This window comes from Polyergus mexicanus, unplaced genomic scaffold (assembly GCF_030449975.1).
Source record: "Polyergus mexicanus isolate NDT 795.1 unplaced genomic scaffold, iyPolMexi1.0 SCAF_24, whole genome shotgun sequence".
NCBI lineage: Eukaryota > Metazoa > Arthropoda > Insecta > Hymenoptera > Formicidae > Polyergus > Polyergus mexicanus.
Genome location: NW_027223344.1, coordinates 128875 through 151995, shown reverse-complemented (window position 1 = coordinate 151995; position 23121 = coordinate 128875). Strand labels below are relative to the sequence as shown.

The 23121-nt window shown below is 33.4% G+C and overlaps 2 protein-coding genes across 2 annotated transcripts in view; one reads left to right on the top strand and one right to left on the bottom strand.

Annotated features, from left to right (window-relative positions):
- LOC138942831 (dnaJ homolog subfamily B member 13) overlaps window positions 1-23121 on the top strand; it is a 116092-nt gene that overhangs the window by 12100 nt on the left and 80871 nt on the right. The window contains exon 2 of the mRNA XM_070313300.1: window positions 22828-22906. Within this exon, the coding sequence (XP_070169401.1) occupies window positions 22828-22906 (79 nt within the window). The remainder of the gene's footprint in view (window positions 1-22827; window positions 22907-23121) is intronic.
- The window catches only part of Pgant9 (polypeptide N-acetylgalactosaminyltransferase 9), a 245303-nt gene that overhangs the window by 182598 nt on the left and 39584 nt on the right, over window positions 1-23121 (bottom strand). The gene's annotated exons all lie outside the window — the stretch shown is intronic.

The window sequence follows — 23121 nt, the reverse complement described above, 5'->3', positions numbered from 1 at the left end:
CGGCATTATTCGTCGACGTGTAATTTAATTCACCGACGAGAAATAATCGTATAAATGTACAGACCGATCATTTGCGCTGACGACTTTTTCATAGTTTACACGACATCGCGTTGCGTTTCGATGAAAAGAGAACGGCGATTCAAATTCGTTATCTCAATTTTTTTTTATTCGGCAACATTTCTACATTCAACGTTCAATGACGATTCTTTTAAAAAAATATAGAATATGTATTCGTGAAATAAAATATAAAATTATATTAGCGAAATATCTGCGTAGAGTATATATGTCAAATAGACTTCATTATAAACTTGAATTAGAAAGATTTTTACACATATAGGTGCGTCGATACTGTTTCATCGCATAAATGGAAATGGATCGTTTAATCACAAAATTCACGATATACCATAAGCTCGCATGACGATAAAAACTAATTGGCAACATAATCTTAAGCCGCAGATAATCGGCGTGCGTTATCGTTAACGTGCATATCGCGCAACGCTCATTGTTACAATGTTATTGTTAGTGCGTAACCGTTAGTCCGTTCGTTATCTTTCGATACGCCTGCTATTTTTAACGAATAGGTTTTTTTTTTTTTTTTTAATTGCACGGCAACTACACTTGGTATGCAACAACAGAATCGGGAGCGACCAATCTGTGCGTATAGTGTGCGGTTTAACGCTTTTACGGCTACGTTTATCTCTCCATAGACATGCAGACCTTCTCACTTCATTCCGTTAATTGTTTTTTACACTCGCCATAAAACCATGTAATTAATAACGATTTGTATTTGATAACGATCGGTAATATTATGTATAAGTCAAGGCTCCATAATTTTCTTTAAAAAAAATCTCTTCTTCGCGTATGTTAATTGCTTTTACGCCCGCTATTACACCCGCATTTTCTATGATGGTCTGTTATCTTAATCAAATGGCGCTGCAATAACAGATTGAAACGCCCGACTATATTTTGCGCAACTATATCTCTTTTGCAGAAAATTGCTCTTTACGAACAAGCTCTTGGAATATATTTAATTGCGTCACCGCTATTACGCGCAAATCTCGCGGCAGGTGCTTTTATCGATTGCGTCCTTTGTATTAATCAAACAATGATGTAATAACAGATTGAAACGCATGACTACGTCATTAGCCGCGTAAATGGCTGTATCGCTAGGTTGTAACTAATATAAAATCGACAAGCGGCCGAGGACGATGCATCGCAAGCGAATGTGGCGACTTATTAATTAAAAAGCATGAAGGCTGCAATGCTGAAGGGAGGCTAATTACGGTTGCTTTTGAGAAAATTAAAACGTTCTTATTTTCCTCACGCAATTTTTTTTATTCACAGTGCTATCTAATTTTGTCTTTGTTATGTTTCAATATCCTCCGAAAGATTACATATTTTCCATTTTGTTAAAAATCCTTTCTTATTCTTGTTAAAAAAAAGAAAAAAAGATCTAAAACATTCTCTCACCACGAGAAATGATATTTGAATATATTTGCATAATTAATTGCAAATTTATTGATCTAATTCCAAATTTATTAATAAATTTATACAATAATCGAAAGCACTCCGTTTATTTTGTTACAAAACTAATTTACGTTAATGCACAATTAATGGGTTTCTAAATTTTACATCTCAATTTCAACATCAAACAAGAGTAATTAATTGTATTAATATAATTTACTCTTGTAGCAATATAAGCATCAAAATTATGTTTTTAATTATTTCTTTTTAATTCATGAGCAATATATTTGGAATTAGAATATTTTAGATAATGTAGATAACAATTATGAATATTGATTAATAAAATATATCTTTTATCATTTAAGAATAAAATATTAAATATTAAATAAAGATAAAATATTAAATATTAAATAAAGATAAAATATTAAATATTAAATAAAGATAAAATATTAAGTGCACATTTGCGTTACGTAAGTTAATATGTTTGATGTTGCTTAGATTTTAAAAGAAAGAAACAAATATGAGTGAAGCGTGAAAGTATATACTTTTGATATGCGTGTTATACGCAAATAAAGATAAAATATTACCATTTGATGCACGTAAAAATATAAAGTCTTCTGTAAAGTAAAGGCATTCTTTGACTTAAACTATTAAAGAATGGACGATACGATGATATTCGTATTTGTCGTGTCCGCGAATTTACGGTGTGGCGAATAGTCAAAACTCACGAAGCGGACACTATCCGTCATCTATTTCATCGAAATCACTTCCGTTTACCCTGTTTCGCCTGCTCGAGCGAGACATACGACGGACATGAAATCGATGAGCGGACAAATGAAAGTACTCGAAAAGCTTGTCAGTAAAATATGACAGATGCGGAAAGTAAAGTACAATAAATATCCTCTGAAAGCGGATGAATCGGACAAAGATTAGAAATATGCTATAAACATATCGAATAATTGAACCTATCTGATAAATGCATAAAAAAATGTTTTTATAAACAATATATCGTTCTTGTTTTTATTTAATAAAATTCTATGCTGCTTGAAATAATAGTTGCTTCGCAATATAAATGAAATTCTCTCTTTCAACTTAACATTTACTTGTATTTCAAACGCATGTATTTAGGACTTTCGCAATTTCGCGTAAAAGAGGAATGGAACACATCGGGAAGGATGATGAATTAGTAATACGTAAGCGAGCTACGCAAGGTAAATTCATTGGTCGATCGTTCTTTTGTGATGTATGAGATTTCAACGATCACGTATAATGGAAATGGGGAATAAAGTGCGAACAATTCCGTCACTCTCGGGTCACTCGTCGTCATGGCATTCCGCTGAAAAGAAGCGTATACGCACACACTGCCTCATTGTTCCTGTCACGACTTCACGCTTGAAAAGTACTTTCAATTTAAATCCTTCCGTATAAAAAGAGAGGCGTTAATTTAAATTGGAAATTAGAACGATTTAGGTTCTTTTCCGGTAGACTAACTTGTTACAAAATAATGTTCCAAAAGTGAACATTTCATGTGCGAGCAAAAAATAAAAGCATATACCATACACTTTTAAAAATTACATGAAGAAATTATTAATATAATATACGCACATGCATATATATATATATATATATATATATATATATATATATATGTAATTATCTATTATTTATTTTATTAAAAAATATCACATTATATCACATTATATCACATATATATACACAATATCATTCGCACTTTACTCATCTCCAATATTCAGACATTAATATATTTAAATATAAACATTATTGCACAATAATTAATCATAATTATAAATAATAATTTATCATATTTTAATTATGTAATAATTATACAAAAATATGATTTCTTTCTCCGTATTAATGTCGCTAGAGGATTATATCTCCAAATTCTATTCAAGTCCTATTGTTATCCTTCTCAATTGTCAAGTTAATTCGACTGCGGAACAATAAAATAATATAATAAAAAAATATACTTATATGTCTTTGGCTATAAAAAATAAATATACTTATACATTATACGCGAAACAAAAGAACTCATCTTAATATATGTACATAATATGTATTCATAATTATTCATCATCCAAATAATTGCGTTTTAATCACACAAATTGAAGGCAAAATGCAAATTAATTAACGATTATTTCGATCACATAATCATTCATGAAACAATAAATAAATTTAATTACCGCAAACCAAAGAATCCAGACGTTCGGCTAGACGAACGCATCCGCGTCGTAAAATCGCCCGGGCGATATATAATCAAATTGCACCATAAAACCGATCAGGCGATGATGCCGACATTACAAATTGAGGCAGAAAATTATCATACATATATTCTCTAGCAGTGCCATTATAATAAATGTGTATAACGTTCTCAGAAATTAGAATTACAAAGAGAATCGAGATTTGCATTCATCAATTAAATTAGCTATTGAAGACGAATTTAAGTGCAATGTGAATAATTTTAAACAATTATAGATTTGAAATATATAATTCTAAATTCATCATTTTCTAAAAATTTTATATTAATATTTCAATAAAAAGAATTTGCCATCGAAAGATAAAATATAATATATATTATTTCCTTGTGTTATTATTTATATTTTAATATTTAAAAAAAATATACGCGCCCGTGGGTATGTTTCATTTATATTTGACTAATTGTAAGATGTGTAAAAAACGCAAAGCAAGTAATGTAACTAGACGATTATGAAAACTAATGTAACTCACGTCTCACGTATAATGCATGTGTTCCAGTAACAAGCAACATTCGCAATTAGAGGTGAATAATTAAAGGATCGTTAGCCTCGCCACATATACATAACTCAAATCGCGTAGAGCGGAAATAAACTCCAGAATTTTCAAGGTTGACGTGGCTGAGATACAGATGCGATCGATCGTTCTCTTCGCTCCGCATAAGAGATACGAAAATAATCGCGTGATAAGCGCCATATGTTCATAATTATCAAAACGGATGAACAAATAATAAGAACTGATAATCGAGATTAATTAAAAGTCATGTAATATAAAATAAAATCTGCACAATCCCATTCTATAATATAATAAATATCAAAAACATGTACCAAACTATTGGTACGTGTTAGCATTGCAAATTTTTGCCATCTTTATGCATTGAATTATCCTTATTATAGCTGCTCACGGATTGGAATCAGATTGGAAACTTCGCTATCGGAATCAAAGCGACACGCGATAGAAATGAATAAAGTAAATGAAGAAATGACTTTCCGCGCCGCTTTCTATAATAGACAGCTTTAATTACAATGGACATGTATATGTATGGATGTGCGTGTACAGATCACGTGCTAGCTCGAAACTGGACGAAATCATCCTATTCCGCAAATTACCATAACGATTCTTTTGGCGTTATGCATTTTTCATATGTTCGTTCACAGATATAACGAGAGTACACATATCCTTTTTCTACTTTTAGAGCTCGATTCGTCACATAGCTCAGAGGGACGGTTTGGATTAAAAAAAAAAAAAAAAAAAAAAAAAAAAAAAAAAAAAAAAAAAAAAAAAACTAAAATATTACTAATTCTTTATGCATTTGAAAGTTCTCAAATATACAGTATATCTTAACATATTAATGTCAACAAAATTTATGTAAAACGTGCAAAAATTAAAAAAAAAATGATATTTTTAGAAATATTAAATCTATATTTTCATTTGTAGCAACATGCTCTTATATCACAATGTCTTTTATCTTCAGCCTTGATTTTGTTATCTATGAATGACGCCGATCTACGTGAGTTTTATCATCGTAGATAACGTACGAAAGTTTTAGTAAGTCTCGGCGAAAATTCGATCGGTGTGATACGTTACAAGGACGACACTCCGTATCTGGCACAGTTACACGCGGATGCAATCAGGAGAACGGTACGCTCAAGATACGTACCTTGAGAATCGCATAGGCTATCCGGAACGAAGCGGATACCTACTAGGGAAATGGTCTTCTTCGCATCTCCGATAATTATACTCGCCTTGTTAAGCGGTAGATGCTAAGTCGGATTATCGGCGAAAACTTCGAATGTACTCCTACGTACGCCGGCAATATGCGCAGAAAAGCGCGCGCGAGGAAGAGAGAGAGAGAAAGAGAGAGAGAGAGAGAGAGAGAGAGAGAGAGAGAGAGAGAGAGAGAGAGAGAGAGAGAGAGAGAGAGAGAGAGAGAGAGAGAGAGAGAGAGATCTCCAAGATTTCCAAACCAGCGGCCGCTTACATTTGCGATAGAAATGAAAGTTCCGATTAGATACGAGCAAATCATTTGAAAGTTTGAGAGTTCGGGAAACTTCAATCACTGTATATAAATATTGTATATGGTGCAAATGAGAAGTTGATGACACGAAAATGTCATCGCAAATCTTCCAAGAGGAGACTTAAAGTAAGATTTGAGACGAAAAGAGAGAGAGAGAGAGAGAGAGAGAGAGAGAGAGAGAGAGAGAGAGAAAGAAAAAGAGAAAGAGATTCATATTAATAATAAATAAAATATAAAATTATTAAGTTAAATAATTTGAAATTCGATATTAAAATAACTTTTTTTGACATATAATAATCGGAGAGATAGATAGATAGATAGATAGATAGATAGATAGATAGATAGATAGATAGATAGATAGATAGATAGATAGATAGATAGAGAGAGAGAGAGAGAGAGAGAGAGAGAGAGAGAGAGAGAGAGAGAGAGACAAGATGATAAGATAAATTAGAGATATTTCTCGCACAAAGAATGATAACGACAAATTCATAGCGGATTATCTTGCCACCATTGACAATCTCTTTCGTGAAAGTTTACAACGCGCGATTCGCTCCAGTTCCACGTATTCGTATATTAATATGGACAAACGAGCACCCCCGGGTTAACGCGAAACATGAATTCACCCTCTGTTCTAATTCCAAGCTTAATCCAATCTGCATGCAATTGTCAACGAGAGTATGCCACTATGGAAGCACTTGATTTTAATTAAATCCAATGCAGATTAAATCTACGCCGTAAACGTACCGCAGTAGGGACAGATTAGACGCTCCACCTTATTCCTGTAGATTAATAACGATCGGTTGATACGTTCGCTCTTGCGAAATTCTGCTCCCGTTCTATTACAATCTGTACGATCAATTATTCGGTCGGTAATAATCAATTTTCCATTCCATTAATCGATATCCATACTCCACTCGATCATTGCCATTTGTATACATTTCGTAAGTATATTTTCGAAACAATTATACTAGATCAAAATATGTATGATGTGATATGATAGTATCAAAAAATGTATTATGTAATAAATTTTAAATTAATACATTACATTTGAGTTCACATACATATTTCATAATGTCAATAATCCTCAGTAAAATAAAACATGTTATATAAATGATATAAATAATGTTATTCAGAGTAAAATAAAAAAATCAAGATTTTTATATCCGTATCCGTGCACACAATAATTCTGTATTTAATTAACTATGTATAAAAATTCTTATTTTGCATTAATTGAGTTAGATTAATTAGAATATCGTTTAAAAGAAGTTACTCGATATATGGCGAGTTGACACGATAGTATAATATAATGATAAACGTTTACGAATACTGATTTTATCTATATATAGAATGTTCCGTATAAAGAATTGAGAAAATTAAATATGAAATTATTAATTATAACTTTCGTCACTAAATTATATTCGTCGTACTTTCTTCATAATGTTCCATTTTTACCTGATTGATGGTGCTTTTCAGATAATGTATTTTTAACTTTTATATTATAAAGTGTAATAACGTAAATTTTACGAAGAAAGGAAAAATTTTTCTATTTTCCATTAAATTAACGAAAAAATAAATAAAAAAAGTGTACTATTATATTGAAAAATAGCATTAAAAATGGCCAGTGTTTTTAGATCAAAGTTTTTTATATCAAACTCGAGAAATAAGCTAATCTAAAGTTATTAAATAATTTATATTATCAAATATTATAAAAATTATAATTTTATGTAGAAAAGCATAAAAACAAGATAATCGAAATGCACGTAATTGTTGAAAATGAGGATTGAAAGATTTCTTAAATTTCTTTTTCGAGCTGTTAGTTACGCCACTGATTTCTTCGACGGATACGAAAGGGATCGGAAACGAAGCCGAGAGTAGCGCGCGACATTTATTCCAGGGAATTACTTTAGTTTCTCATCTAAGAGGCGACACGTCTGGCCTCCGCGCTGAACAATCGGATGGAAAGCCCTTTCTTTCAATTGCGTAAATTTTCTTATTACGTGGAATCGCGTATATGTACAGAGTTTACGGAGCGAATGTGAAATAGAAGATAGTAGATTACGAAATTGTCTACTTAAATCAACGAGTATAGATAATTTTAGGACATAATCAAACGCACGACTCTCTTGACTCCCGTTTATTTTCATTCTTTTCAAATCTTATTTGTGAACTTATCGGAACTAAACATTTTACGTATTAATGTTTAGAAAAGTGCAAAAGTGCAAGAAATATGGCAAAAATGTAAAAAATATAATTTAGTGACGAAAGTTATAATTAATAATTTCATATTTAATTTTCTCAATTCTTTATACGGAACATTCTACATATAGATAAAATCAGTATTCGTAAACGTTTATCATTATATTATACTATCGTGTCAACTCGCCATATATCGAGTAAACGTCCGATTAAATTAATTTTCATCATAATTATGGACTCACCAATCGTTCACGGTTGTTGTCTCCTTTCTCATAATCCGATCCATTTATTTTTCTGCGTCCGATGCTACGAGATGATCGATGATCCATTACACCGGTGTAACCGGATCAATCCGACTGGAGATCACTATCAATCGCTATTATCACTCGCGAGCGTCGCGATATTTAAAGTTCGACACGTGATGCTTTTCGACATTTCCCGATACGCGTGTAATCGTTGCGAGAAAAAAAAAAATATATATATATATATATATATATAGACCGATTTGGGATACTTTCTCCCGGCATCGCTTTACATTTCAATCGTGCGATATTACTTTTAACGGAGCACTTGAACGTACTTAGCGCGTAGCGTAAAGATCCTTCGATACTTTTTTTTCGACGTCTCACAATTTCTGTCCGATGCTTTCTCTTTCTCGGCACTGTCGAAACTCGCGTACACGCGATTGCTATTTCGACGATCGACGGAACCGCCATTTTGATATTCGGGATGCTCGCGTAACCCGTACTCGACCTTCGAAATACGCGTCTCGAAGAATGTGAATAATTCACGAGCCAATGGCCAGGATGTTCGTCGAAGGAAACGTTCGAAGTAGCTATTCGCGCGACGATCGAATAAAGATCGCTATCTTGACGAGACAATTAATCTCGATATAAGAGCGACGATCTCCCGTCCCGATACATCGCTCAACACGGCCGAAAATCAACTACGTACTTCACGACGCTCGCACCGCATAAAGCTCGCTCCCCATCCCCCCTCCTTCTGGAGGCTCATCGGACGATTCACGGAATTGGCGGCGAAAGAATGGGATAGGGAGCGAGCTTCAGATCGTCGCGAGCGTCGCGCAGTACGTAGGCTGTGTTCTGAAATTCATCGCTAGTATTGAAAATCTGTAACATGCATAATATGAACTAGAGATTTCCAGTAATGGCAGTGAATTTTAGAACACGACCATAGTTGATTTTTCGATATATTCCAGTTACAAAACTTTGAGAGAAAATTTCGAGTTTATGCTTTTAGATTGTCTCAAGCGCATTTAATTATAGAGACTGAAATAAAAATTATAGCATAATTTACTCACCAATTTACGTATCTGTTGCATATATGTATATCTGTTGTTTCGTCGATGCTGATTTCTATTTCTTTCAAAATTGAATATGAAGATTCTTTACGTCTTTACTCACACGGATAAATCGCGTAATACACGCTTGATTACGTTTGCGCGCGCAAATTTATGTAATTTCATACAATTTAATACACTTTCGTAGTCTGTTTATTTTCGCGTACACATTCGCGTATTCGAAGGAATGCGGAAGAGAAGGTTAGTGATTTTTAGCCCGAATCGCGAAAGAATCGCTAGTAATATTTTACTTTTGATATTTTTAATATTCGTAACTCTTTATATTCGTCATCGATTGATATAAGTATTTATACTAATTACTATTATGTTAGAAAAAAAGAAACATTTATCTCATTCAATTACTTTATTCATTAATATCGTTAATTTATTCCGATACTTTATTCAACATGTCCACGCTCGCTTCCTGTAGCAGAGGGAAAAGAGATTAAAACATTGTGCGTTTATATCTGGGATTTCAGTTCGAGACACGAGAATATAGACAATATATAGAAAGACAGCTTTTTTCACGAATACGCGTGTAGGAATAATAAAGTATCGGAAATTAACGATATCAATGGCGTAATTAAATAAGATAAACGTTTATCTTTCTCTAATGTGATAATAATTAGTAACTACTTAATTTACTCAATCAAATGAAGCATAATTAGTCACGAATATCAAAAAAATATGAAAAATGAAATATTATTACTAATGATTTTTTCGCGGTGCTCCAAAAATCACTAACCTTTATTTTCGCATTTCTTCGAATACACTTATGTAAAAATAAACACGCTTCGAAAGTGTAATATTAAATCATATAAATTCGCGCGTGTAAACGTAATCAAGCGTGTATTACTCGATTTATCCGTGTGAGTAAAGACGTAAAGAATCTTCATATTCAATTTTGAAAGAAATAGAAGTCGGCATCGACGAAACAACAGATATACATATATGCAAGAGATACGTAAATTGATGAGTAAATTATGCCATAATTTTTGTTTCAGTCTCTATAATTAAATACGCTTGAGACAATCTAAAAGCATAAACTCGAAATTTTCTCTCAAAGTTTTGTAACTGGAATATATCGAAAAATCAACTATGGTCGTGTTCTAAAATTCACTGCCATTACTGGAAATCTCTAGGTCATATTATGCAAGTTACAGATTTTCAGTACTAGCGATGAATTTCGGAACACAGTCTACATTGCGTGACGCTCGCGACGATTTGAAGCTCGCTCCCCATCCCCCCTTCTTCTCCCGGCGATTCCGAGAATCGTCCGGCGAGCCTTCGCGTTTCGTTTCCAGGAATCGCGAATTTCGCGATAAGCGTATCCGTGAAAAAAAACTGTCTTTATATATTGTATATTACGTATATCCTCGCGTCGAACTCTAAAATAGCAGAAATAAACATATAATGTTTTAATCTTTTTTCCTCGATTACCGAAAACGAGAGCGGACATATTATAATAAAGTATCGGAATAAATTAACGATATTAATGAATAAAGTAATTGAATGAGATAAATGTTCCTTTTTTTTTTAATATAATAGTAATTGGTATAAATACTTATATCAATCGATAACGAATATAAATCGATATCTTTAACGGTAATCGAAATCAAAGCGAATCATGTATCCGACGCAAATAATTTCGGCAAAAGCGTCGCGATTTCGGCTCGATTTATCGCTTTAATAATCGTAAGCTTATTAATTTTAACAATCTAATGCGTCAATCCTCCAAAGTTTTGTAACCGGAATATGTCGAAAAATCAACTATGGTCGTGTTCTAAAATTCACCGCCAGTACCGGAAATCTCTAGGTCATATTATGCATGTTACAGATTTTCAGTACTAGCGATGAATTTCGGAACACAGTCTACATTGCGTGACGCTCGCGACGATTTGAAGCTCGCTCCCCATCCCCCCTTCTTCTCCCGGCGATTCCGAGAATCGTCCGGCGAGCCTTCGCGTTTCGTTTCCAGGAAAAGACGTCGCGATTTTCGCCAGCTTAATCCCTTTAATAATCGTCAGCTTATTAATTTTAAAATTTTAATGCGTCAATCCTCCAAAGTTTTGTTACCGCAATATGACGAAAAATCAACTATGGTCGTGTTCTAAAATTCACTGCCATTACTGGAAATCTCTAGGTCATATTATGCAAGTTACAGATTTTCAGTACTAGCGATGAATTTCGGAACACAGTCTACATTGCGTGACGCTCGCGACGATTTGAAGCTCGCTCCCCATCCCCCCTTCTTCTCCCGGCGATTCCGAGAATCGTCCGGCGAGCCTTCGCGTTTCGTTTCCAGGAATCGCGAATTTCGCGATAAGCGTATCCGTGAAAAAAAACTGTCTTTATATATTGTATATTACGTATATCCTCGCGTCGAACTCTAAAATAGCAGAAATAAACATATAATGTTTTAATCTTTTTTCCTCGATTACCGAAAACGAGAGCGGACATATTATAATAAAGTATCGGAATAAATTAACGATATTAATGAATAAAGTAATTGAATGAGATAAATGTTCCTTTTTTTTTTAATATAATAGTAATTGGTATAAATACTTATATCAATCGATAACGAATATAAATCGATATCTTTAACGGTAATCGAAATCAAAGCGAATCATGTATCCGACGCAAATAATTTCGGCAAAAGCGTCGCGATTTCGGCTCGCTTTATCGCTTTAATAATCGTAAGCTTATTAATTTTAAAAATCTAATGCGTCAATCCTTGTAGCGGAGAGCATGTAGAACAATGTCTTTTTTGAATAATATTGATATCTTTAACGGTAATCGAAATCAAAGCGAATCATGTATCCGACGCAAATAATTTCGGCAAAAGCGTCGCGATTTCGGCTCGCTTTATCGCTTTAATAATCGTAAGCTTATTAATTTTAAAAATCTAATGAGTCAATCCTTGTAGCGGAGATCATGTAGAACAATGTCTTTTTTGAATAATATTGATATCTTTAACGGTAATCGAAATCAAAGCGAATCATGTATCCGACGCAAATAATTTCGGCAAAAGCGTCGCGATTTCGGCTCGCTTTATCGCTTTAATAATCGTAAGCTTATTAATTTTAAAAATCTAATGCGTCAATCCTTGTAGCGGAGAGCATGTAGAACAATGTCTTTTTTGAATAATATTGATATCTTTAACGGTAATCGAAATCAAAGCGAATCATGTATCCGACGCAAATAATTTCGGCAAAAGCGTCGCGATTTCGGCTCGCTTTATCGCTTTAATAATCGTAAGCTTATTAATTTTAAAAATCTAATGAGTCAATCCTTGTAGCGGAGAGCATGTAGAACAATGTCTTTTTTGAATAATATTGATATCTTTAACGGTAATCGAAATCAAAGCGAATCATGTATCCGACGCAAATAATTTCGGCAAAAGCGTCGCGATTTCGGCTCGCTTTATCGCTTTAATAATCGTAAGCATATTAATTTTAAAAATCTAATGCGTCAATCCTTGTAGCGGAGAGCATGTAGAACAATGTCTTTTTTGAATAATATTGATATCTTTAACGGTAATCGAAATCAAAGCGAATCATGTATCCGACGCAAATAATTTCGGCAAAAGCGTCGCGATTTCGGCTCGATTTATCGCTTTAATAATCGTAAGCTTATTAATTTTAACAATCTAATGCGTCAATCCTCCAAAGTTTTGTAACCGGAATATGTCGAAAAATCAACTATGGTCGTGTTCTAAAATTCACCGCCAGTACCGGAAATCTCTAGGTCATATTATGCATGTTACAGATTTTCAGTACTAGCGATGAATTTCGGAACACAGTCTACATTGCGTGACGCTCGCGACGATTTGAAGCTCGCTCCCCATCCCCCCTTCTTCTCCCGGCGATTCCGAGAATCGTCCGGCGAGCCTTCGCGTTTCGTTTCCAGGAAAAGACGTCGCGATTTTCGCCAGCTTAATCCCTTTAATAATCGTCAGCTTATTAATTTTAAAATTTTAATGCGTCAATCCTCCAAAGTTTTGTTACCGCAATATGACGAAAAATCAACTATGGTCGTGTTCTAAAATTCACTGCCATTACTGGAAATCTCTAGGTCATATTATGCAAGTTACAGATTTTCAGTACTAGCGATGAATTTCGGAACACAGTCTACATTGCGTGACGCTCGCGACGATTTGAAGCTCGCTCCCCATCCCCCCTACTTCACCCGCCGATTCCGAGAATCGTCCGGCGAGCCTTCGCGTTTCGTTTCCAGGAATCGCGAATTTCGCGATAAGCGTATCCGTGAAAAAAAACTGTCTTTATATATTGTATATTACGTATATCCTCGCGTCAAACTCTAAAATAGCAGAAATAAACATATAATGTTTTAATCTTTTTTCCTCGATTACCGAAAACGAGAGCGGACATATTATAATAAAGTATCGGAATAAATTAACGATATTAATGAATAAAGTAATTGAATGAGATAAATGTTCCTTTTTTTTTTAATATAATAGTAATTGGTATAAATACTTATATCAATCGATAACGAATATAAATCGATATCTTTAACGGTAATCGAAATCAAAGCGAATCATGTATCCGACGCAAATAATTTCGGCAAAAGCGTCGCGATTTCGGCTCGCTTTATCGCTTTAATAATCGTAAGCTTATTAATTTTAAAAATCTAATGCGTCAATCCTTGTAGCGGAGAGCATGTAGAACAATGTCTTTTTTGAATAATATCGATATCTTTAACGGTAATCGAAATCAAAGCGAATAATGTATCTGATGCAAGTGATTTCGGCAAAAGACGTCGCGATTTTCGCCAGCTTAATCCCTTTAATAATCGTCAGCTTATTAATTTTAAAATTTTAATGCGTCAATCCTCCAAAGTTTTGTAACCGGAATATGTCGAAAAATCAACTATGGTCGTGTTCTAAAATTCACCGCCAGTACCGGAAATCTCTAGGTCATATTATGCATGTTACAGATTTTCAGTACTAGCGATGAATTTCGGAACACAGTCTACATATCGCGTGACGCTCGCGACGATCTGAAGCTCGCTCCCCATCCCCCCTTCTTCTCCCGGCGATTCCGAGAATCGTCCGTCGAGCCTTGGCGCTTCATTTCCAGGAAAAGATGTCGCGATTTTCGCCAGCTTAATCCCTTTAATAATCGTCATCTTATTAATTTAAAAAATCTAATGCGTCAATCCTTGTAGCGGAGAGCATGTAGAACAATGTCTTTTTTGAATAATATCGATATCTTTAACGGTAATCGAAATCAAAGCGAATAATGTATGTGACGCAAATGATTTCGGCAAAAGCATCGCGATTTCGGCCCGCCATGTAGCTTTAATATAATTAAAGTTATATTTATTTACGACTTTATATACGGCTGCTCCGCCTTTAATGAACACATCTCAGAAAAAGATAGTAAAATATTGATTGTGCAATTTCAATAGCACACGATACATAAAATAATAAAGTTCCGAACGACGCGTTATATCTCCTTTCTCTATATTAGATCGTAATATCAGAACAAAGTTATTATTTCAAAATTTTTTGATCATTGTTGATTAAACGTGTGTAGAATAGAACGATTACGAATCGAGCGGCGCGATTATTAATTATTATTTGCTATATACGAGCCAATTTAATCGCGCGTTTTAATAACTTTTAATCGCGATGTGACAGGCAGTCATTTACAATTAGACAGAATGTAACTAGACTGTCATTCGATATTTATTTTTGAAAGAAAAGCTGCGCAAAATTCAATATACTTTTATATTAATATTCAATATACTTTTATATTAATATTTAATATACTTTTATATTAATATTGCAGTTTTTCTTTCAAAAATAACTATGGATTGACAGTCTAGTTATATTCTGCCCAATTGTAAATGGCTGCCCTAGCTTCACCTGTCGCATCGCCTGTTAAACATCTAGTATATATATAAAAGTCTATGGGTATATCTCTTTTTTCTATATTAGATCGTAATATTAGAACAAAGTTATTATCTCAAAATTTTTTTATCATTGTTGATTAAACGTGTATAGAATAGAACGATTACGAATCGAGCGGCGCGATTATTAATTATTATTTGCTATATACGATCCAATTTAATCGCGCATTTCAATAATTTTCAATCGCGTTACAAATATTCGGCGCTCCTTTTTTGCGGCGTACGCCGCTGTTGTTTGTACTAACTTAGCTATTATTTATACTTTTATACTACCCTTCACCTTGTCGTCATTCGCGCGGCGACACTCGACTGAGCAGGTAGTGAGGTGAGTCGCTCCGTACATCTCGCCGTAATTAATCTTCTTAATATTATTGCGACAGATACTAACTATTACAGAACGGTATGCCTCTTCTTAATCTATTAAACTACTAAACCTCACAATCAATAAGACTGTCAATCGCATAATAAAAGTTCGGTACTCCCATTTTACGGCGCCGGCGGTGCGTTATTCTTTTACATCCCGTGACGTCATTGCTTCTCGCGCGGCGACACTCGAATGAAGGTAAGCAGCGCGAATCACTCGGTGTATATTTTGTAGTATCCTTCGTAACATAATCACAAGAATTAGAAAGATTAGATTCTAGACAAGTTATTTCTTGTTTTTCTATATTAAATTGTAATATCGGAAGAAAATTATTGTTTTAAAACTTCTCGATCGTCGTCGATTAAACGTAACATGCATATGGATTAAAATGATTACGAGTCGAGCAGCGCGATTATTAATTATTATTTGCTATATACGATCCAATTTAATCGCGCATTTCAATAATTTTCAATCGCGTTACAAAAATTCGGCGCTTTTTCTTTGCGGCGTACGCCGCTGTTGTTTGTACTAACTTAGCTATTATTTATACTTTTATACTACCCTTCACCTTGTCGTCATTCGCGCGGCGACACTCGACTGAGCAGGTAGTGGTGTGAGTCGCTCCGTACATCTCGCCGTAATTAATCATCTGAATACTATTGCGACAGATACTATCTATTACAGAACGGTATGCCTCTTCTTAATCTATTAAATCTCACAATCAATAATATTGTCAATCGAGTAATAAAAGTTCGGTACTCCTATTTTACGGCGCCGGCGGTGCGTTATTCTTTTACATCCCGTGACGTCATTGCTTCTCGCGCGGCGACACTCGAATGAAGGTAGCAGCGCGAATCACTCGGTGTATATTTTGTAGTATCCTTCGTAACATAATCACAAGTATTAGAAAGATTAGATTCTAGAAAGGTATATCTTGTTTTTCTATATTAAATTGTAATATCGGAAGAAAATTATTGTTTTAAAACTTCTCGATCGTCGTCGATTAAACGTAACACGCATATGGATTAAAATGATTACGAGTCGAGCAGCGCGATTATTAATTGCTATATATGGTTGACTTTAGTCGCGTAACAAAAATTTATTGTTTACATTCCAGGCATCCCGGACATTGTTGTTATTCGCGCGTCGACCATTAAAAAGAGGAGGACAAAGATGAGTGATGGAGGAGGAGGCCCGGGGAGGCATCGGGCAACGGCGGAGCAACCGTGGGGTGAGTAGTATAAAATTTATTTAATTTCTTATTCGTAAAATATTTTGATTGCTTGTTTCTCATCGCGATAAAGTCAATCTTTTTATATTTATTATTGCGCAATATAATGCAATTAATTATTGTTCATTATTTTTCCCACTTTGAAATTTATATAAATTAACTTGCTCGAAATCTTCGGCAAAAATTGCTCATATGTATAATCATGTATAAAATATTGTGTAATCTATAAAAATTGCAAATTTCATTTTTCCTTAAAATAATGCGGGAATAGTGTTTATTTTTACAATATTATTTTTCTATGATTTATATATATTAACGATAATGACGCGTGTCATTTACTTTGATAATTGTGAGAGCAAATTTCTTATATATAATTATGGATATTTTATATATAATTATACGTTGACAATTTTTCCTGGATAATTATTTCAAACATTTTATATTATTATATTATTATACGTTTTATATAATTTGGTTATATTTATGTTTTACAGATTTCAACATGTGTACTACAACTCCGCTGTTGCGCATCGTACCGGTGAGTCAAATTTCAATCTCGAGGTAATGAAATTGTAACAATTATATAGATATACATATATATGTATGTAATATATGTATAAAATAACAAATGTGAAAAAAAGGGGTCAGAGTATTTTTAAAAATATAATTTTAATAAAATATCAATTAGTAAATATATAAATGTAATTTAATATTTGACGTTAAAATATAAGGAAAAAATGGATATATATATTGTTTAATATAATTGATACGCTTAGAAATCTTGATGATCGAGTAAAGGATTTACATAAGTACAAATTCATTACCATATTTCAATATCAAAAATTTTATATTTAATTATATGAACGAAAAATATATGACCGTGTTTAATATTAGCGAATCTTAAATTTTCGCTGCAAATACAAAATGAATATTTTCAATAATTATATTGCACTGCGAATTTTGGGACTTACTGCTATCTGCGCAAAAATTTCAATTAATTCGCTTGTTAGTAAATTTAATAGTAAATCGAATAATTATATTTAAACATCCTATGCGCGTTAGATCATGCGTTGTATCGTCGAGAGCATTATGTGAAACCATGAGAACATTTGTGTCGTTGAGCAAAAATTGAAAACATTGCGAGCAGGGTACAAGATCGAGGGGTGCTAAGACAATACCTCGTGGAAAAACGGATAAGAAGAAACGCAGCAGGAGGGGGCGGGGGAAGCCGGGAATGACAGAACGAGTAGGGGACGCGAATGCGCATCCCTGCCGTGGAGTCACATACTTTATAAAACGCAGTCGTTACACCGATGTCGGAGACATCGTCGAAATAGATACTATTTAGATAGACGGAATAAAATCACGAAATAAGCAAGGAATGAGCGATATAAAACGTCTGTTCTATTTATTTGCAAAATTATATTTTTCGTTCATATTTTGTATATTTTTTGCGTGTGATCACAAATGCACACGACCGTCTCTTACGTCTTCATCTAACAATGTACGACAAATATTCCTTCTTTTATTACATTTTATTTGCATCTTATTTAATCTTGCGTATACTTTAACGTTCACCAATGCTGGTGAATCCAGACATGTTTGTCTGCCTACACTGCGTACGTTCCGTTGCGGCTTTGCATCTTTTTTTTTAGCTATTTATTCCTTACAGTAGATTCTTCGAAATCTATAAAACATTTAATTCTTGAGTTTCTATTGTTTGAACTATCATTGTTACTAATTTTATATAAAATGCATCACAGAAATCATTTGCATTTAATCGTAGACTCTTTTGCACAAATATCAAGTCAATTTTATCTTGATAAAAATTAAATGAGATTCACACTTGTCATAAGTTTTTATTTTTAAATATTTTTAAAAAATTCTATTTTAAATATAAAGTATGAGCTACGAGTGTTTTTGTTACAGCTAATTACAAAATAGATTTTATCGTCTATTTAGATTCCGTAATTTATAATTTGTTCGATCTCTTTAATTGTCACTGTTGTAATTTTTATCTATTTAAAATTCTAAATATCGAGTTTTGCCGCGGTGATTTTTATTTTGAATATAATTTCTCTTGCAAACGTAAAGAATGCCGACGAAAGATCTAATCTGACAAAATTAAACGTAAATTTTTGAATAGCGATGTCATAAGTTTTTACTTTCAAATGTTTAAAAAAAAATTATATTTTAAATATTAAGTATAAGCTACAAGTGTTTTTGTTATAGCTAATTACAAAATAGATTTTATCGTCTATTTAGATTCCGTAATTTATCATTTGTTCGATCTCTTTAATTTTCACTGTTGTAATTTTTATCTATTTAAAATTCTAAATATCGAGTTTTGCCGCGGTGATTTTTATTTTGAATATAATTCCTCTTGCAAACGTAAAGAATGCCGACGAAACATCTAATCTGACAAAATTAAACGTAAATTTTTGAATAGCGATGTCATAAATTTTTACTTTTAAATGTTTAAAAAAAAATTATATTTTAAATATTAAGTATAAGCTACAAGTGTTTTTGTTATAGCTAATTACAAAATAGATTTTATCGTCTATTTAGATTCCGCAATTTATAATTTGTTCGATCTCTTTAATTTTCACTGTTGTAATTTTTATCTATTTAAAATTCTAAATATCGAGTTTTGCCGCGGTGATTTTTATTTTGAATATAATTTCTCTTGCAAATGTAAAGAATGCCGACGAAAGATCTAATCTGACAAAATTAAACGTAAATTTTTGAATAGCGATGTCATAAGTTTTTACTTTTAAATGTTTTAAAAAAAATTATATGTTAAATATTAAGTATAAGGTACAAGTGTTTTTGTTATAGCTAATTACAAAATAGATTTTATCGTCTATTTAGATTCCGTAATTTATAATTTGTTCGATCTCTTTAATTTTCACTGTTGTAATTTTTATCTATTTAAAATTCTAAATATCGAGTTTTGCCGCGGTGATTTTTATTTTGAATATAATTCCTCTTGCAAACGTAAAGAATGCCGACGAAACATCTAATCTGACAAAATTAAACGTAAATTTTTGAATAGCGATGTCATAAGTTTTTACTTTCAAATGTTTAAAAAAAAATTATATTTTAAATATTAAGTATAAGCTACAAGTGTTTTTGTTATAGCTAATTACAAAATAGATTTTATCGTCTATTTAGATTCCGTAATTTATCATTTGTTCGATCTCTTTAATTTTCACTGTTGTAATTTTTATCTATTTAAAATTCTAAATATCGAGTTTTGCCACGGTGATTTTTATTTTGAATATAATTTCTCTTGCAAACGTAAAGAATGCCGACGAAAGATCTAATCTGACAAAATTAAACGTATATTTTTAAATAGCGATGTCATAAGTTTTTACTTTTAAATGTTTAAAAAACAATTCTATTTTAAATATTAAGTATAAGCTACAAGTGTTTTTGTTATAGCTAATTACAAAATAGATTTTATCGTCTATTTAGATTCCGTAATTTATAATTTGTTCGATCTCTTTAATTGTCACTGTTGTAATTTTTATCTATTTAAAATTCTAAATATCGAGTTTTGCCGCGGTGATTTTTATTTTGAATATAATTTCTCTTGCAAACATAAAGAATGCCGACGAAAGATCTAATCTGACAAAATTAAACGTATATTTTTAAATAGCGATGTCATAAGTTTTTACTTTTAAATGTTTAAAAAAAAATTATATTTTAAATATTAAGTATAAGCTACAAGTGTTTTTGTTATAGCTAATTACAAAATAGATTTTATCGTCTATTTAGATTCCGTAATTTATCATTTGTTCGATCTCTTCAATTTTCACTGTTGTAACTTTTATCTATTTAAAATTCTAAATATCGAGTTTTGTAAATAACCGTCTAAAATAGCAGCACAAACGGATCAAACAGAAATACGAAGCGAGTCTCAAAACTTTATTGTACATTGTTCGTTCTGTTTCTTGTTTCTTTAATAATGTATGTGATCCAATCTAAATTATCGTATAATATTATACATGTATTGCTTGTTTTTTCAAAACATATCTACATCGCATCTCTTTTAATCGAGGAAAAAAAGGGATATCTGCGATATAGTTAATCTCTCAATTATAAAATATATTTTTCCTCTCTCTTAAGTTATATATTATATTAGAAAATTATATATTGTATAAAATAACCCTCCATGGGTACACCTTGACGTGGTGGAGTGGCTTCAGTACCTGGACGGTATGCCTTAAGGTCCTAAGGGTCCTCGAGGTTTACTGTGAAGGGGAAACCAAGTACCCAGCGTCGTCGTTGCTGTCATCGTGCCGCGGACGGCCCGCCGTATCGTTGGTGCTATCATCGTGCCGCGGATGGCTTGTCGCGTCGTCGGCACCGTCATCGTGTCGCGGACGGCTTTCGCGTCTTTCGCGTCGCGTGTCCCTACAGCATTGCCACGAGTCGCACAATGGCTCATATGTGGCACGCGCATTTGTGCGTTGAACGCACATTAGTGCGTCGTCGTTGCCGTCATCGTGCCGTACGAGCAACGATGCGTCGCGTTGTCGCGGTATCGCGTTTTCGCGTTGTCGCGGTATCGCGTTTTCGCGTCGTCGCGTCTTCGCGTTGGACTTTTATCTCGTTTTCACGATTGTCACCGAGGATCGTACTTTGTCGCCGACTAAATGGGATGTCTCTCAGCGTTGCAATCGTTAATATATTAATACCTATTAATATAATTAATTTTATATTAATATCAGTTAATATTAATACTATATTAATATTATATATATTATATAAATATTTATGTATTAATAAATTTAATATATTAATGTAGGCGCAACGTTAAAACGCCTCAGTATCGCGGCTGAGGTGAATGCCGGCCGCGTAGCAACGTATGTTCGTGCATAGTATAGATGCATGTTCGCGCGGTTAATCTTGAACTTCGGTTCGAGAATCGGCTGTTGAGGGCACGTTCTGCTCCGACAAACGGTTCGGCCCGAATCGGTTAGAGTTCGGTCGATCGCTTTGGAATCGTCGTTAATGGGTCCCTTCTCTTGTACCGTCTAACAGCACATTGTAGAAATACTGACATGTTTGGCATCTGAGGAGTCGGCTGTTCTAATTAGGTTCGATTTTCGCTCGCTAGAGAAGTTGATCTCCCGCTTTCGAAATGCTAGATTGTTAGCACGTAGAAGGTGGGTATCTTCATTCTCGACCCGTCTACCAGCCTTACGATAAACCCGGCTCAGTCTGTATGATAGAGACTTGGTGGTTCGTATGAAATCGTTCCTAACGATGTTCTAGTCGGCCCTCGATGGGAGCAGGCGCGGGTCAAGAGTCGAGCGAACCCCATTCGCGATTATTCCATCGATCGATTTCGTCTTCTTCCGCTTCCGCTTAACCTTTGCTCGAAGTAATCGGTGAATTCCCGACTTGTCGACTCGAAGTGTGATTCTCACGTGAAGCGGGATTCGATCGTACCGAAATTCGAAAGTGCGCGAGTTTCGTTCAAAGTATCGCGCGTACAAGTGCGGAAGTAATCTTTTAATAAAAGTGCGGGAGTGCCGTTTAAGTATCGCGTGTGTAAATCAACCTGAGAGGAGGAGGAGGCCTAGGAGAGGCATCGGGCATCGACGGAACACCCCTGTTGTGAGTAATTTTTTATTTGTATATTAATTATTTATTCATTGCGTACGTGCAATTTAAATTAAGCAATTAAATCGCGTGATATAGTAATTTGATTTTTTACCGATGACTTATTTATGATTTAAACAAGAGAGAATTAGAGAAAAAGATTTTATATATGAAAGTTATAATTTTGTTTCTATTTTTAAATTATAATTTTTATACGAGAGTTATTAGTAGTCTTTTTCAAAATTTATAAATTTATTTTATTCATCTGCTCATTATTACATGCATCGAATATAAAATTCAATGCGCGTAATAAATTTTTTAAATATTAATTATTTTGAGTGCTGCTACAATTTGGATCTTCTATTTGCATGTTACAGATCAACGTAGCGACCTTGACATTTTGAGAGGAGGAGGAGGCCTAGGAGAGGTATCCTGCATCAGCGGAGCAACCCTAGGGTGAATATTTATTATTTGTATATCAGTTGTTAAAAATCGCGTTCGTGCATTAATTCGGTTTCATTATTTAAATGAAGTAAACAAGAGAAAATTAGAGAAAGAGAAATTTTTATATAAATTCTATAAAAGTTTCTATTTGAAAAAAATGTTTTTTTCATACTTTATAAAATTCTTCCATATTTATATAGAGCTTTTTATTATTGTACGCATCGGAT